The 18,019-nt window shown below is 38.7% G+C and overlaps 1 protein-coding gene across 1 annotated transcript; it reads right to left on the reverse strand.

Moving 5' to 3' along the window:
- Positions 1 to 16,599, reverse strand: LOC103457333 (SH3 domain-binding protein 4-A-like). Its single transcript, XM_008397376.3, has 5 exons — positions 16,338 to 16,599; positions 12,149 to 12,304; positions 9,326 to 11,673; positions 3,095 to 3,283; positions 1 to 2,244 (listed from the first exon to the last, which is right to left on the reverse strand). Exons 2-5 carry the CDS (start codon positions 12,267 to 12,269, stop codon positions 2,020 to 2,022), a joined length of 2,883 nt encoding a protein of 960 aa, XP_008395598.1. The 5' UTR covers positions 12,270 to 12,304; positions 16,338 to 16,599; the 3' UTR covers positions 1 to 2,019.
- Positions 16,600 to 18,019: the final 1,420 nt, after the last annotated feature.

The raw sequence follows: 18,019 nt of genomic DNA on the forward strand, positions 1-18,019 counted from the left end.
CTCGGTACATTCCCACTTTATTGATACTTTCTAAACAGTAAAACTGAATTCTGATATGCTACCCATCACAAGTGGTAGGTTTTCTCGTATAAATCTGTCAATACTCGCTTGGTTTTCAGTAAAAATATAGAAATTTCTCACTCATTTTCTCTTTTGTTTGTGTAACTATCCCAAGCACTGCAGAAGTCACAGGAGAAACATCAACATGACAAAAATATGAGCAGTTAATAAACAATAAGCACAGAAATCAGATGGTTATTGTTGCTGAAATTACATTCAGAAACGTATTACAGCAGAAACAGTTTCTCTAAATAAAACTGCAACAAAAATAAACTTATAGTAATAGCTTATAGCTAATATAGGATTTAAAAAAAAATTCCTACCATTTTGAATCCCTTTAACTAATATTTGACAATACAAGTTCATAAGTGAAATTATTGTGGCCTTGATGGATTGAAATATTAATTAATGGAGTATTCAGTATGTCATTTACATTTATGTTTAGCAGGGGATGAACGTAAAAATTTACAGTCTTTGCTAAAAAAATATATTTTTTTAGCTAAAATTATCTCTTGATTATCAGGAACTTGAAACTAAAGGTTAAATAATATGCAGGGTAGAAGATGTACTTGTGTGCTAGCGGACTAGCTAGTTAATATCGGATTAGCCGTTGTATAAAAACTGGTTAGTTATTCTCGACTAAAACATTATTTAACTTTAAATTGACTCAAACTGTTGTTTTCCATTTGCAATAAACTAACTCCATAATTAGGCATCATTTGAGAATCAGACACATTCAACCATTACTGTATAAACTGCTAATGCTAACATTAGCATTAGCTTAAATGTTGTTTATTTTGGGACATTGTTTTATTCCAGTAGAATCAATGTGCTGATTTTCAACTAGAAATGTATTTGTTTTCATGTCAAAATTATACATTGCACATTCTGAAAAGCAGAGAAATAGCTGCATTTGCAAATATTTCTTGCTAACTGACATGCTTGCTAATTGTGGATTAGCATTTTCATAAAAATTGGATCATTATAAACAAAATGTTAAATGGACTGAATTGTTTTGTCTCGGACATATCTCCCATTGAAAATACAGTAAATTTATTTTGAAAAAATGATTCAATCGCATCAGCAGACAGAAAATCTTTAACAATAAGGACAGCTAATGCTAACTGTAAAGTTAGCAATACCCTAAACATTTTTATAAGGAACATTATCAAATATAAACGTATGTTTTTCTGTTGTATAGTGATACTTTTTGGACATTAGATAGTGTATTCCCAATGCATTCATGTTAGCTTACTAGCTAACACGTATGGTTAAGTGCCAGTTAGTTAGCACTTAGCTAAGAGTGTTTAACTGATTGTAATTCTCCACTAAAAGGTATTTTTTGTTTTTATTACACTTAAGTTTTACTTTGAAAATGAAGTACACTCATTAACAAAGTTAATCTCTTACTTTACTGATTGCAAATGCTAACAGCTAATGCTAACTATAACGTTAGTCTTATTGTTTGGCAATTTAGTTTCTAAAAAATTGAATCTTAATGTTTGAATTTATAAAACTGAAATAAATAAATATGTTTTATTTAAGTGCTTAAGTTCCTTTTTGATAGAAGATAATTTTTGTTTTTAGAACTAAAAAACCTGCCCAAGTACATAAACAGCTCACATTGTTGTCTATTTACTGTGGTATGTGAGGTTTTTTATGTTCTCCTGAGGGTAAAGACAGGAAAAATCTAAAACCAAGCAACAATTAACAGTCAGACAGTGACAGGAGTAGTTTACAAGGTAGAAAAGGACACAAACATATCAAAGGACACAGTAGAAAGAAGTAGAAAAGCAAGAAAAACAAACATAGCAGGGCTCTCAACTAAGGTTTCCATATATCCTGATAATAAGATGCTGGACAAAGCCTTGAGATTCGGCCATATTCTGGTTTTAAAAATGGGTTTGAATCATTCCCACCATGTGCTGGAGCGTTTAAATGCCAAGAGGGACAGAACGCTCAAACAGCAAAGTCCCCGTAGCCTGTGGGGCAGAAAGCGGCACTGCGGAGGGTATCGAGGCAGTTTACGAGGATCAGCGCCCCCGTCAGGTGTTTCCACCTCTTAGTGATGGGGTTCCTCATTTTGTCCAGGCCGTGGTGGAGTTCCTGGATCACGTCCCGGTAGCTGTCCCCAACGTGGGCTGCCCACGTCAACAGGAAATCATACGCTGGTTTCCACATGGACTGAAAGGTCAGACAAAGAAACGGGGTGATTTTAGGGGCAAAAGACCAGAGATTGGGGTTTTAACACAAACTAAGGCTTTTTTATTGGACTCTCAGTTGGCTGGCACCATATGTGGATCATAGCATGGACAGAAAATGTATAAACACTCCTAAACTGCAATCTTTGGGGTAATAATTACGTTTTTGGTGGAGAAAAAACGTGAGATCAAATTAAATGTTTTTGATTTCCAGCAAAAATTAAAGTTTCATATGCAGGTTTTATGGCAACTGATTTTAGTCAAGCGCATAACTTCACCAAATTAGCATTTCAAAATTATTTGCAGTGCTGGGACTCAATAAAATTTTTATTTTGTTAATTGCAGCGTCTGTAATTAATCAATCGCATTTTATTGACAAAATGAGCAACATTTTTAATTCAAAACTGACTAAGGATGCTAACATTAGCATTAGCTGCTACATATGTAGCATTGAGATGCTACATTAGGAAACAATAGCTTTGCTGATAGGTTAATTCCTTTTGAACACAATAGTCCAATCAGATTGTTTTTAGAAGCAGAAATTAAATCCCAGTGGGCCGAGAGAAGCGATGTGATTGTTAGCGGATATAGCTTGTGCATCAGATTTTAAGGGCGTACCAGAAACAAACAGATACAAAAGTTCTGGATTGTTAAAAATACAGTTAATTGGGCTAAAATGCATTAACATCTGTAGAATTAATCAAAATTAATGCATACACACATTCCTTTCTCTTGTATTAGTAGACGGTTATTAGAAAGTACAGCTAGCTGCGGGGTTAGCTTAGCTACTCTGTCTTTTTTTTCTATTTTGTCCCGAACTGACGTGTCCTCACCTCGTTGTCCAGGACGCCGTTCTTGTCACGGTGCGGAGCTTCGTAAGCCTCCATCTGCTGCCTGGAAACTCGGGCCAGCTTTTCGGCCAGCTCCCTCCACCTGGACGCCACCTCCACTGCCGTGGTCAGCAAGACGAAGTCCAGAACCAGCTTAGCGACCAAACCCTGGCAGTCCATCTTCAGCAACGCCTAATCAATGAAAGACGGACAATCTCAGCATTCATTCACAACTTGAAAACATATCCTCTACAACATGTAGAAAATGATCCAGACGCTCCTGTTTGTCCGTTTCTGATGATTGATGGAAAAACAAAAGCAACTCTTGGGATTGGATTCGGATTTACTAGGAAAAGCATATCCGGATTATCTCGCAAAGTGTACATTTACCCCAACCTGGGTTTAGATAGGCTGTGAAACATGACCACATGAACTGTTAGGCCTCTTGTTGTCATGAAGAGAAATTTAAGACTTGACATGCAACAGATCCCTGGAAAACCAATCAGAGGAGTGAAGCAAAACGAAACAAACACCAGCAGGAAAAAACAGCTGGGTTCATAAAAATGCCATACAATGTTGTGCAGATTGAGTATTTTGGCTGAATTTTTGAGTATCCTTTTGATTTCCCTTAGATGTTTAAAACTAAACAGAAGAATCCGTCATGTTTGCAGTTTTTCCTTTCATTGACTTCCTTTTAAAACGCACACTAGCACTACAATATGGGTTTATTAAATGGATGAATGGATGAATGGTTAGTTGAATGAATGAATAGATCACTAGTTTATAGTTGGAAAGTCTATAATTTTTCCTCTCTTCTCATCCATACTTTAGAAACTCTTCTGGTTTCAGACGGTGAAGGAATTCTTCTTCTTCTTCTCCTCTGTAAAACAATTTCCCGTGATCATCGGTTCCCCAGATTGTGTCCAGGTCTGGCTGTAATCCCCGTCTGATGACAGAGCTCTTTAGGCCACCTGCGGTTCTTCTGGTCTAAATATAAACTCTTTGAAGACCAACCTGATCAAAAACACGGCTGCTAATGAACATGAGGCGCTCAGATGGAAATCTGCAGCTGGTTCCTGCTAGCAAAGCATTCAGGAGGAATTCACATCAAACATGGCGTCTGTTTTCTTCTATTTCTCACATTTTGCCAATTTTAATGAATCAATTCTCCTCTTTAAACTGCTTTTATGTGGGCCAAATAAACCCAAAGTATGACTCTTCACAACTGTGCAAAACAGCTCCAAACATTTTTGCAGCTTTAAATATCAGTCCAGAGTGTAGCCTTTTTGTCCTGGATTAAGCAGATTTTTGTGACCAATATGGAGTCAATTTCTTATTTTTCCTCCTATTTTCTTTTACCCAAGATCAGAAAATAGCCAGTTTCTTTGCACATGCAACATATTTGGAGTTGGTTAGAGAGAGTAGCTGCTCTCTCTTGTGCTTCTATAGATTTGGTGGTGGAGACATTTTTATTTTATGAGTGCACATTTTTTTTTTTTAGAGATAAAGGTATGTCTTTAAATAAAAATTATATTACAAACATCTCAGGTTGATATAGCTGAGTTTGAAAGATCTTTAGAAAACTTGGAAAACAAACTATGATTAGCAGTGGTTGTTTTTATGATTCATTCAGAGACATTTTTTGATAACATGACTTTCTGAGTTCTCTCTTTCATAAAAACACAAAGAATGTTGATACATTTCACAAATATAAGATGTAAGAATGAATAATAGGTGGTGGAGGTTTGCAGCTGGGTCTCAAAACCTGTGAAGCGGGTTCAGAGGCAGCAGCGCCGCAGAACATCCCTTCATCTGTTTCCAGCCTGGTTTGGTCTCCTGCTTATTAAACAACAACATGGTTGGGGTCTAAAAATAGACAACGCTCCGCTGCACCAGGGAATACAGCATCGGTACGAGAAAACGCAGGAAGTCCCTGCAGCAGACGGACAGACGGCGCTGACAGCCGTCAGGAAAATAAGCCTCCTCAACGCAATTATGGACGACGCTGACAGGTAGAGACGAGGAAGAGGAGGAGGAAGACCTGGCAAATTAATATGCAGCAAAATATATTTAGTTTTCTCTCAGAGCATCTACACATGAAAGCCTTGAAATTAACTGGCTGTTGAGATTTGGTGATTTCTTTATTTACTTATTGTGATGGATTTCTTTTTAGCATTATAAGAACTTTGATTTATCGTTGCCTTGATATATTTCAATTAATCATCGTCATTTATTGGTATTACAACAGTAACAAAAAATATTGCAATAAATTCATAAATTCATATCGCCAACCCCAACTATTTAGATATCAAGACCTGGCCGAACAGAAATTAAAAGCTTAATGCTGTTGTTTTGTTGGGTTTTCATCATTTACATAAATGTTTATAATATAAAATTGAAAAATAAAAATCTATTTTATTTAAAATTCCTAAAAAAGCTCTGCAGATTTCAAGCTCCATCATTGGTGCTATAAATATGAATTAACTGATGTACTTTATTTTTTAAATTAATTTATTTATTTGAAGGTTAAGCTTAAAGCGTTTACCTTGAAATGTTTTATAAATTTATTCTAAGAATAAAAAGCTACTGTTTTTGTTCAGGCTGGATTATTGATTTATTATTTACTTTGTTATATAATTTTTCATTAGAAATATTAGATACAAATAGAAATATTAAATACAAATAGTTAAAATTTAATAAAAAGTTAGATTTTAAATGTTATTTTAAAACTACAAAAATTATTGTAAACAAAAATACATTTAATTAATAAACTGTTTGACAAAGTTAAAAATATGCATATTTAATTTGATAATTATAAAAATCGTAACAATAAGGATATTATAATCAGAAAAGCTTTTAATTTTAAAGCCATTTTTTTTCAGGATTTTTGATGTTTTATTTGACTTTGTGGAACAGGAACTAAAATAAGGACTAAACATTTCATTCTGATGTTTGTTTTTAAGTCATATCTGGATCAGAACCGGTTCTGGTTTGAGACGAAGACAAGCTGAGATGATGAAGGGCTGGTCTCTCTCTGCCTCTCAGCGATGATCTATTATTAACAGCCCTCTCTTCGGCTCACAAACACTAGCTTTCTTATTCTGCCCCTTTGTAACCCGACACGTTGTGATGAAAGGATCTGCCGGGCGGTGTCGGATGCCCTGCCGGGCCTCCAGGTCCGTCCTGATCAATGCCTGCTCAGATTTCACACAGGAGCACCTGTCTGCTTCGGGAAACATCTCCTGCTTTGAGCTGCGGCTTCCAACAGAGCAAATGTAGAGAAAAACCTAAAGAGACTCTGGGTAGATAAACTGTTACTGTTACACTAATTTATGTTAGCGCTCAACATAAATTACAAACAGCAATATGTGGGAGATTATGCAAGAAGAGCCTTTAGTGCAGATGAGGATTAGAGCCACTGGAAAACAAACAAACATATTTTTTCCTTAGAGTTCTGAGATTAAAATCAGAATTCTGAGATTAAAGTCAAAATTTTGAGAAAAAAGTTATTTTTTGAGAAAAAAAGTCAGAATGCAGCGAAGAAAGTCAGAATTGATTCTGAGAAAAAATTAAGCATTTTCAGATTAAATTCTGAATTCTGAAATTAAAGTTGAAATTCTCAGAAAAACTTCTTAGAAAAAAATTTGAATTTTGAATTTAAAGTCAGTATTTAGAAAAATAAATTATGAATTTTTATATGAAAGTCAGTTCATAGATTAATTGAATCCTCTTCCACATTTCAACCTTTAGTTTGGAAACGTTAAACTTTCCTCTCATGAATTCATGGTTTTGTTGATCTGAATTAACACCTGAACTCACAGATAGGCAGGGAAACAAAATACTATATATGTAAAACTTAAGTTTTTATTTCTTGCCATTTTCATGATTCTGGTTCAGAAAATTTGCATATTTAATTCAAAATTAACTCCAAAAACCTGAAAAGACACAATCCTGACAGGACAGATATCCAGAAGACGCGCTGACACCTTCTGCTAGTTGGTCCACAGAGTTCTGTATCCAAGCGTATTCGGAGAAAGTTGAGTGGAAGGAAGAAATCTAGTAGATGTATGTAGAAACAGGGATAACTTGCAGTTTTGAGAGAGTTGTCAAGCAGAATCTAATCAGGCTGGAGTCAGAATATTGAGAGCCACAATAGAGGATATAAATGTTGCACTCCTAATGACAAGCCACTTTCTGAACCAGAACCAGACTGTTGCTCAGAGGTCCAAACTAATCGTTTAAAATTAAAGTAGAGAGAATGAAGAGTGGGGAGGATCTCTGATGAGAGACGAGGGAGCTGCACTGATGCAGTAATTCATGCAAAAGGAACCCCAACCAAGGATTTAGAGCAGAGAAATGAACATATAAAAAAAAAAGATTTATATTAAAATTATATTGATTTTATATTCAGAAAACTAGAATATAATATTCTAGTTTTCTGAGGCACTGAACTCTGTGACTTTTAGTCTTTAAAATGAAATTATCAATAAGAGAAACAACTCTTTGAGAGTTTATGTGTTTCACAACTGAAGTGAATGAATGAAATAGACTAAATTAGCCCGACAACAATGGATTTCACCCTTCTCATTACAGAGGTCACATCTAGTTAAGATATGAAGAGGCATCATCAATCATCAGCCTCTGTAGTTTTTTAACTAGCATAGAGAAAGTGCATTTAATGAAGTTAGGCTCTTGAGATCTTTAGACAATGGGGCGATTTATCGGGCGCAGAGTTCCTCCTTTGTTCCTTACAAACACAGATTATTGTGGATTTGACGTTTTGCTGCAGGCCTTTTCCGGATCCAGGAAAAAAACCAGGTCATCAGGAAACAACAGTTTGCTAATAGAGGATTTTAAATCTGCAGCTTTTCACCATCAGGAATGTCTGATTGAGTAACAATTACATAAGATTTCCCCCATTCCTTTAAAGAGAAGTTATGTTTCGATCGATGCTGGGTGGCTGACTCGGCCGTCTTCCTGCAGCCTCATGATGACAGTCCGCCTCTCCTCAGGGAAAACATTGCATAAGACTTGTTGAAGCAGGAGCGTTTAAATGAGACCAGACATGAAGTCAGGGGAAATCAAAAGCTTTCAAATCCACCCAGTGTTTAAAGAAAATGCTCAATAAGAGGAGCAACTCACAACACATCTTCAAGAGACGTATCAGTTATTTTGGTCCTTTGGCTCCTAGGCTTGCAATGTTTTACCCAGCAAGACTCCTGGTTCTCAGCAGGTTCTAGTCTGGGTCCAGATTTATCATTTTTTCTTGTTACAAAGATCTAACATATGGAAAAAAACAACTGCATTTCTGCAACTGCAGAAATGTTGGTCAGTACAATCATAGGGAACAGCAGTATCTTTGGTGAGAAGCAGTTTTCAGATTTCTGTATCGAAACATATCAGTGGAAAGTTTGGTGGAAGGAAAAATTCGGAAGAGTTACAATTACCTATTAAAAGGGAAGTGAAAAACAGAAATGTTGGAAAACGCAATGATAGGAAACACAATTTGGCCAAACCTATTAAGAAGCTGTATACAGATTCTTTATATAGATTTCTGTATTGAAGCATATGAGTGGAAAGTTTTAGGGGAAGAAAAACTGGAAATATAGAGGATTCCCTATAAAATAGAAGTTTAATGCAGAAATGTGGGTCAACACATCATAGAGAAATGTTCAGAAGCCGTATTCGTATTTTTGTATCCTGTGATTCTCTCTTGTCTGGTAAAAAACCACGAGCCATTTCTCCTGCTAGCGCCAGACTTGTGCGTTTGTTTTTGTTGAATTTACCCAGAATCCCTTGCACTTTAGTCTACTTCCTGCTTTTGGAGCAAAGTTCAATGAACCATTCACACCTCTCCAAACAAATTGAACTTTGTAGGCAAACAAAGTAGAGGTGACTTAAAGCGGACTAAACATGGCTGATGTCTCTAGTATTGGTTATTTTATTTTTTGGGGGTTAAAATCAATTTTCTTTGTGTCAATCTGGGTTTTCTTTAGAAACTGTCATGCTCCATTTAGGTCCTATGTTGCGTAAAATTGTTCAAATAACAGACAAAATGCTACCAAAGTTCAAAGAAAGATGTTCAAACCAATTAAACTTAAGGTGGTAACTACTGATATGATGCAAAATATAAAGAAAAGGAAAACTTAAGGAAAGACTTTCGCAAGACACTTTTGGAAAACATTAGTAAGTCCACCATAATAAGTGAAGGCTATGCACAAAAAGAAGTCTTACCATCATGAGTTCCCGTTGGAAGGACTTCCTCTCCTTGTTCTCCATGTTAGTACTCTCCTCCTTTAGCTTCTCCAGAACCGATGCTACTCTCTCCGGCTCATTGTCCAGTTCTGTCCGACAAAAATAATTCAGGGGCAGGTTCCCGTATCCAAGTGCATCTGCAAATGCCCTCCAACTGCCCATGTTCTCCATCAGGACCGTCCTCACAGTTGCGTAGATGTAGGTGAGGAACTTGCAAGGCTTCAGGATCTGATCCAGCAACATTGTGGTGGTGAGGTCTGGCCCACACCAGTAAATGGGCTTGACTTTGCCAAGAACTAGAACGTTCTTGGCATGAACCAGCCCCAGCTTTCCCTGGTAGTATCCAATGTACCACTCCTTGGTCCGGAGCTGCCCTCGTAGCTTGATTTTCTCTTCACTGAGTAAGGCGATAACGTCCCCCTTCTTGTACTCCAGCAGGTACGTGTTCTTGTGCTGCCTGATCACCGTTTTAATCAGCTTACCAAACTTCAGGTTGGTAACGCACCGATCCTGAAACTTTGGGTGTTTTGAGGTGACAGCCAGAGGCGACAGTACGATCTTATCAACCTCTCTCTTTTTCAGGAATCTCCGCTGGCCAGTGATCCTCGCTCCAGTTTTTGGTGGTGGCTGTGGCGTCTGGACGCAGAATTGGGTCAAGATGCAGTCTAAAGAGTCCTTAACCTGAACCCTGAGAGTAAAGTCTGAGATACTGCTGGGGTTGTGCGACGTGATCATGAAGAGCAGCCTGCTAACCTTCCCTAGCTTTACCTGAAACCCCCGGATTATCCCGGTTCCTTCACTCGCCTTCACCTGGTAGTTGGACATGTTGGAATAGAGTCCAATCTGCAGGTCCTGAGGGAACGGCAACACAAACTGATGCTTCCCCCACAGCTGCAGTGCCACAGGTGGAGTCGATGCTGCCTGCCATGTCACATCGCTCACCAACAAAGTTTTGGGGGCGCAGTCATGCCCGAACATGGCCACAACAGTCTTGAACGAGGGGTGGATGTGTTTAGGTCCGTAAACACCCAGACTGACTTTCCTCTGCACATGGTCCCAGACTGTTGTGTTGTGTCCGACGTACTGTGCCTGAACAACAACCGCTACATACATGCAAGGCTCCAGACTTTCCAGCTGTACCTGAACTGTGTCTTTGAAGATGTAGGCATTGGGTATCGGGGTGTAAGGTCCTTCCTTGCAGTCGCTGCGCACACAAAGCACATCGGCAGCATGACAACTCTCCTTCTTCACAGCCACTGACACTTTTATCTCCAGTGTTAGGAACGACTTTGTCTCCATGTTGCTGAGCTTGATCTCCACCACTGGGCTTACCGTGGTGCAGCGGTTGCTGTTCAGCTCCAGAGGGGGGTCCAGTAAGGCTTTCATGGAGATCTGCTGGTAGTCTCCATGACTGACGTGGCCCTCAGGGATGTGTACGCTGATGTGGGTGTCAGGAAGCTGAACAACTCCTCCGTTACAGTCCAGCCGGCAGACGATATTGGTCTCCACCGGTTGGGTCTGCCCCCATCCGGGACTCTGGCCCAAAGAGTCCAGGTCATGGCAAGACCGAGCCAATTTTCTGTGGTTCAACCAGGCAGTCCTGAAGTCCTCTCTGCTCTGAAACTGCTCCGGTAAAGGAGCCGTCAGGCCCGTAAAGAACCCAGACGAAGGTAAAGTTGGATTCGACTGCGCCTGTAAGACAGAGAGTTCTGACAGACTGTGGGAACGTTTGTTCTTAAAAAAGGGGTTTTCAGTCTGGAAGTTGGATGTAACCTCTTGATTTGGACTAGTTGAGTTGAGGCTATTAATATGGCAGCTGCTAAACCCGTTGCTCATGATTGAACAACTGTTAGAACAAGACGACGGTGATGCCAGAGAGTCCAAGTAGATAAGATCCGCCGAGTTCCTCATGCTTACGTCATTGGAGTTTTGATTTAGCGGACAGATGAAAGGGTTCACAGAAAACGGGGTGTTGTTGTAAATGGTAGAGGGCTTCAGGCTCATCCCCATCCACTCCCCAAGACCTCCGAACTCCTTCCCGCCATCCTCACACCCCTCCCCGAGGCTGTCAATCATCCCACTGTCGCTTAGGGAAGAGTTCCTGAAGTTGACCGGCTGGACGTAGGCGGCTGGGATGTATCCCATCTCTGTGTTGTTGTGGGCGTACCACCATTCCCCGCCTGACGTGTCCAGTACGTAGAGGCGATCCCCTTTGGAGAACTTCAGGGTGGTGAAGCTGCTTGGGCAATAATCCTTGATAGCAACCACCTCCTGAGCAGCTCCAAGGGAGTCTTGACTGTCGAGCTTTAAGGCACTGGGAGAAGGCACTGAAAAGAAAGGAGAGGACAGCGTTTTTCATCTGGATGATAGACAAAAAGATGGATGCATGCATGCATGGATGGATGGTTTTCTACGTGATCCAGTGTTTCTCTCCTGTAATTAGTGGGTTATTTACGGCTCTGCAGTTAGAATCAAACAGTAACAAAGAACCAGTTGAGCTAATGATGTCGGGATAATCTGGGTCACACTTGGGTAATTGGCTCAATTTACATACAGATAATTTAGATCATAAAAACCAACAAATAAAGCAACTGTTACATCACTTCCTGTCATCTTAATGCAGATCATTCTCTTTTCTAGCTTTCAGATACAGGATAAAGTCTGAAGATAGAGTTTGTTTCTGTACTCTTATTTTTTTTCTCTATGCTTTGCCAGAACTTTATAACCCTGAACTCCACTTCCAGACGTTCGACGTAATAAATTCAAAGTGTAATTGAGTTTGAAGTGCAATGAGACACTGACCTTTAACATCACCGAGACTGGCCCCGGCCGGCCCCTCATTCAGCTCGATGAGCGTCCCCTCAGACTTACAGCGAGGGAGGATGTGATTGTTGTTCACTCGAATGATTCGATGGGCAGCCATGGCCGCTGCTTATGGAGTCATCGGTAGCTGGTGGCCTGAACGGGACGCAAACACAAAAAGGGGGGCTTCAACATGGACGACTGGAAGCTCACATGTTCACCCAAGCAAATCTGAAACAACTTGAAAACACTGCTGCTAATTTTCTAGATCAGCAATGGAGCTAAAGGTCAAAACTACAGTGTTGGAAAATGAGGCTGGCAGAGAAATGAGATTTTTCTGAATCAATGAAAAGAGCAGCAAGCACAGAGGAGATTTATACCTGTACAGTCTGCAATCATTTGAGCTTGCTGCAGTTAAAATTGTGCAGTTAATTTCAACTAAATGGTCTGATCTCCATCTGTTCCAAAACAATGCCCAAAATGAATTCAGAATATCTCAGACACATCAAGGTATCAAAAACAAAGCTAATACTCTAAAGATCTAAAAATAAATCAACTGTTTTACTGAAAAAAATAAATTTTATGGACATGAATATCTAATAAATAATTAGACAGCAATTGTTTTTTACAGAATTTGAACCAGGTGAAGCTAAAACTAAGAATCTATATATTGATATCATTTTTGATTAACTATTGCTGTAAATATGTTTGTATATTCCAGTTAACAATTAATCAATTGTTAAATCAGCTGAAGATTATTTAAGTAATTGATCAATCACGATTTATCGTTTCAGATGTAAAACAAAGATGCTCCGATAACTTCTTAGCTCGCTGTGACTTTTGAAACTGTTTGTTAAAATCACCTGTTAAATAGAGATTTATTTAAACTTTTGCAAGTTTAAACACTCTTAGTTTAGATTATTTAACAACCACGGCTGCATTAAACTAGTCAACGCCTCAGCAGAGAGATGCTTTAATCTCATTAGTAGCACAGCAAGAAATTGTTTGAATTCAAAACTTCCCAAGTGCCCTCATTACCCCTGCAGGGCGCGGAGAGCGTAAACAGAGGGGACAGTTGTGTATTCGCACACTAATGACAGCATTTTAATTTGATCCAAGCAACACAGGCTGCAGGAGCTGCTGTGAAAAAGCCTTCAGCTGATTATCGTCATTAAAGACGTAATGTGTTGGAGAGGAGGGACTTTCATTCCCACGCAGGTGTTTGTTTTCATAGACTAGTGATTTATAGTTAATATTCAGAGTAGCAAACAGAGAGTTATGAACTTTAGGTAAAGTCTGCTGCGAGCCTCCAGGTGAAAAGTGTCAGGACTCCACTTAGATCTCATTATTTCACTGTAATGAATTTATGAAGCGAGCCATTAAAATGAGCAGACATCTGACTGCCGATGCAGCTCCAGGCTTTAAAGGGGTTTAAGAGTCAGGCTTCAATGCTCTAATGAAAGCTCTTTACATTAAAGCCCAAATGTTTTTACTAAAGGGACAGAATGACATGCCATACATTTAGATAAATGTAGATGTGTGTAAAGTGTTCAACAGAAGAGGGAAGCATAAATCTGACAAAGTGCAAAGTGAATCCAAACGGTTTCAGTCGATGAGCTGATAGATTTCAGACTGGAGACGGTTTAAATATTCATGGCCAACTATTTTCAGGACTTTATCAGGTCAGACAGAGTCATGGAGGGAAACCGGGATGACAGTCGCCATAGCAACATACACCAAGTCCTCATGGTTGGATGATTGGATGGATGAATGGATGGTTGACTATATAAATCTTCCTCTAAATCCAGCCCAGCTGGATTGAAACCGGACCGGTCTGATCTTATCTGGACTGAACCAGAACCGGCTTCCTGTCTCCATCTGGGCCTCTGCTCTTCATAAACAAACATCCAGCAGAGTGAAGCTCCAGAACCTCTGGGCGCCTCGTTCTGCAGCCGTCAATAAAACGCCTCCTTCAGGGCAGGAAATGAGCAACATTGATCTCTGATCAATAAACTCACATTGACGTGATCAAAGATAAACACCGGAACTGGAATCTGCTGTTCGACGGGTCGGATCACTGGAAGAATTAACTCCCCGAAAAAAGCTGAAAGTTTATTTTTTAATCTGAGGAAGCCCACAGAGAAACGGCAGCATAGACACATTTTGCTTTTGTTTTACATCAGCAGAGAAATTTCCACTACAGAGGGAAAAAATGCGCTTTGCAGCAAACCGCAGGGAGAGCTGCTGGGTCTGACTCTGAAAAACACAAACAGGGGATTGGGCTCACATCTGAGTCGACGTGTTAGGAACCCATTTTCCGTCAGGCTGAGCGATCCGAGGAGCGGTGAGCATGTCGGAGAGTTTAATTAACCACGAGTCGGCTGGTCCTAATCCCTGAGTGACTGTTATTACAATGACTGTTTCTAGGAGCCAGAAGCTGCTGGAAGGAGACGCAGCAGCAGATATGGCTGTCTTTAGCCAATGTCTTCAATTCATTTCAATCTGGAGCTGTACTAAAGCGTACCACTACTCCCAGATCCAGTTCAGAAAAATCTAACACTGAGATGATCTGAACACTTCAAACTGGCTTTGACATTCCTCCGTTTAGATGCAACACAGCCCTTTTCAGTCCACTTTAATCAAACTCCAGTCCATTTTTCTAGAAGTCTGGTTCATTTGTGGAGGTGTGAATGTGCAAAAACTCTAATGCGGACCAAAAAAGCGAACTCTGGTTTGCCTACTCTGATCTTAGTTTGGTTGAAGTGAACTCTGGTGTGGTCTGAACACTTATATGACCCGGAGACCACGCCAAAAGCAGGAAGTCTGGGTAAACACAACCAAACCAAATGCATTAGCTGAAATATTTGAAAGAAAATGCAGTTTGCAGCTAAAATAACTAGCTACAATGCTACTTGACACGCTGTTGGCGGGTGTTTGCAAAGCAACCAATCCAGGAGCACAATTTATTTTCTTTGTTGCTCACTGGCTGAATCCCCAAGAAAGGAAATAAGGAACACAGAAGATGTTAGCTTCTCCAGTAAAATGGTTTCCACTGTGCGCATTGATACATTTTAAGGTATATTTAAGTGTGTGAACTATTAAAATAGGCAATTATCAATATTCTTAGAGGAGATCTCAAATATTCTATATATTGAAAGTTGATCAAATTGGACAATCGTCTCTTGCTTTAAGAGCTATTTCATTATTTTATAACCGAGAAAATAGAAGCCTGCAGGAGCAACAAAGTGATAAATAATAAACTTCCAGTTTGCAGAAAACACCACCACCTTTGTTACAGCTGCTGCTATCAGTCATTTCATGGTCATGGTCAAAATACCCCATGGTCTTCAAAAGTGGTCAGATAGAGGGTATCACAGCAGCTATTCTTCAAGTTATATTGAGTTAAATCAGATTAGATCATAATATAATTTCCTGCTTGCATTTGTTTTGTTTTTTCCACATGAACTAATCATTTCCATCTGAAAATGCTGTTGCACCATCCTCGAGGAAAAATGAAGAACCAGAGAAGGGAAATAGACAAGGGAAATGAATCACAGACAAGTTTGAGGATAAAATGAAGGCGATAAAGGGAAGAGCTGTCTGCAGGATTTAGGAGGAAGAATGAGTCTTTGAGTTGGAGAGGAAGAAAAACAGAAGGATGATGGTGAAGAAAAAGCACAAATGCTTCGTCTTAAAGCTTGTGGCAGAGACACAGAGGATTTTCAGCTTATCAGATGACCTTATTGGCACAACTGAGAAGGTTCTGAACGCTTGTGTCTTCATACACATTATGCTGCTGTTTTCAATACAGCCAGTTTTCCTGCACCTGTCTGCTGCCGAGATATTTCTGTCACATTAGAACAAAATGGCAAATGCTTCAATGTAATGTAAATATTAGAAATAGCAGGCAGATATTGCCAAAAGAAATATTTATCTACATTAGAATAACAAAATTATTAAGAGCAAAAAAAAAAGAGAGGCACCATATTTACTGTAATTACTATTAAAGAGCAGTTCACACAATACAAAGTAGATTATACACGCTGGAACAGAGATATATTTACAAATGTGAAGCCGAATTCATCCAAACAAACTTTAATGTCAAAAAAACATAACAGATAGAGGCAGAAGAAGCTGATATGAAAAGAAGAAGAAGTAAAATGTAAATTTTGTGTTAATTTGAACTGACCTCTGGCTCGCTGGAAGCGGTCCCAGCACAAAGTGTCGGGACCTGAAGGAGAAGACGATCACTACTCTTCTGCCTCTCTTTTGACGTTTCTTCTCGACTCATTTGTCTTCGGAAAGAAAAATAAAGCAAATTTGAAATTAAAGTAATACATAACGCATCTCATTTGGAGTCGGCGAAGTTTGTAGCGGTGAAAACTGAACAGACGAGCCACTTCTAGCCATTACTGCTCCGGTCTAACGGAGAACTGAACGACACGCTCCGCTCCTGGAGGAGAGTGAGTGACATCATTGGAAGGGGCGGGGTCAGAACGCAAGTACGTCAGTACGTACATATTCAGAACTGTTCAAATGAAAACGTATTAACAATAAAATTAAATCACAATTTTCATTCATCTAATTTTAACAACAGATTAATTACATCAAGAAAATTACACATTTAAATGATTAAATTATTCTCAAGTGACTTTTGAGGAAACTGTTATAAATTACTTTGTAAATTCAAAATATATTAAAATAAGCTAAATAAAGTCAGAATATCAAGATCAAAAAGTATTCAGTGATCCAATCAAAAAGTCAAAGGTACATTTAAATCAAATGTAAAATCAATTCTTAAATTAATATTACTTTTAAATGCGGGGATGGTTTTGTTTTATAAAGCTCTTACACAAAAAATATTAATTAATCATTATTTCACAATTAACATTATTTCACAATTTTAAATGAGTTATACCCACCATATGTTTTGACATAAAAATGTGTACAAAAAAAGAAGAATTCATGAAAAATTAAAATCCCAAAAATCCAAGTTATTTTTGAGACCAGAAAAGAAAAAACCTAATAAATGTATAAAGATGATTTAAAAAAATTGTTATTCTATATTAAGTATTTTTTAATGAGGTTTTCAAACATGTATATTTGTTTTTGCCTTATTAATTGCTAATAATAATTAATTGCATCGGTGCCAAATTACTCTTTAGCACAGATGCATGGATCCAAACACAGCTGAAAGAAACCTCCTGCCCCCAGGAGGTTTTAATGATAAACGCTGAATGCATGCATCTCTCTATAAATAAAAGCTAAAGTTTAATGATGTTTGGAACTGGACTGTCCAGTTAATGAGCCGTGGTCACTAAGGGTCAGATTATTAAGCTCTGTCAGTGAGCTAAACTCCCTCTGTGACAGCACTGATGGCACCAAAACGCAGCAGAAAATCGTTTAACATCTCTAGATTGTAACAACAGTGAAATTGCTGCAATTTCATGGTGCATTAGTTTGGCTTACAGGAAATACGTTTACCGTAGAAGCATCTAAGCAAACCTGAACACTGAACTGATACATTCTGACAATACAACAAAGACAACTACACTCATTTCAATCTTCTTTCTGTCGTTCCTAAGCTAAAGGTGCTGTATCTTTTTCCATTTGCACACAGATGCTTTGATCAATTCTGCAGCAGCTTTACTTTATGTCTGACAGAGATGTGATTTATTTATTCATCTCTGTCAGGGGAACACGATGAATACCCACCAAGGCCGGCTGTGAAGAAACTGGTGATAAATACGAGAGTCTGATATCTGCTGGAGTCAGGAGTCACCTTGGAGACTTTAAAGGAAATACAACTAAACAAAAAAGGATGATGTTTTGATTTATTTCACAGGTGAAATTTTGTATGTTTGCTTCAGT

The sequence above is a fragment of the Poecilia reticulata genome, chromosome 2, assembly GCF_904066995.2.
Source record: "Poecilia reticulata chromosome 2, P_reticulata-male-v2, whole genome shotgun sequence".
In the NCBI taxonomy this organism is placed as follows: domain Eukaryota; kingdom Metazoa; phylum Chordata; class Actinopteri; order Cyprinodontiformes; family Poeciliidae; genus Poecilia; species Poecilia reticulata.

Coding starts and splice junctions, on each gene's coding strand:
- LOC103457333 (XM_008397376.3), bottom strand. CDS start 12,269: ATGGCTGCCCATCGAATCATTCGAGTGAACAACAATCACATCCTCCCT. Junction 11,674..12,148: donor CAGTCTCGGTGATGTTAAAG/GTCAGTGTCTCA, acceptor CTTTCTTTTCAG/TGCCTTCTCCCAGTGCCTTA. Junction 3,284..9,325: donor TCCAACGGGAACTCATGATG/GTAAGACTTCTT, acceptor TTCATTGATTAG/GCGTTGCTGAAGATGGACTG.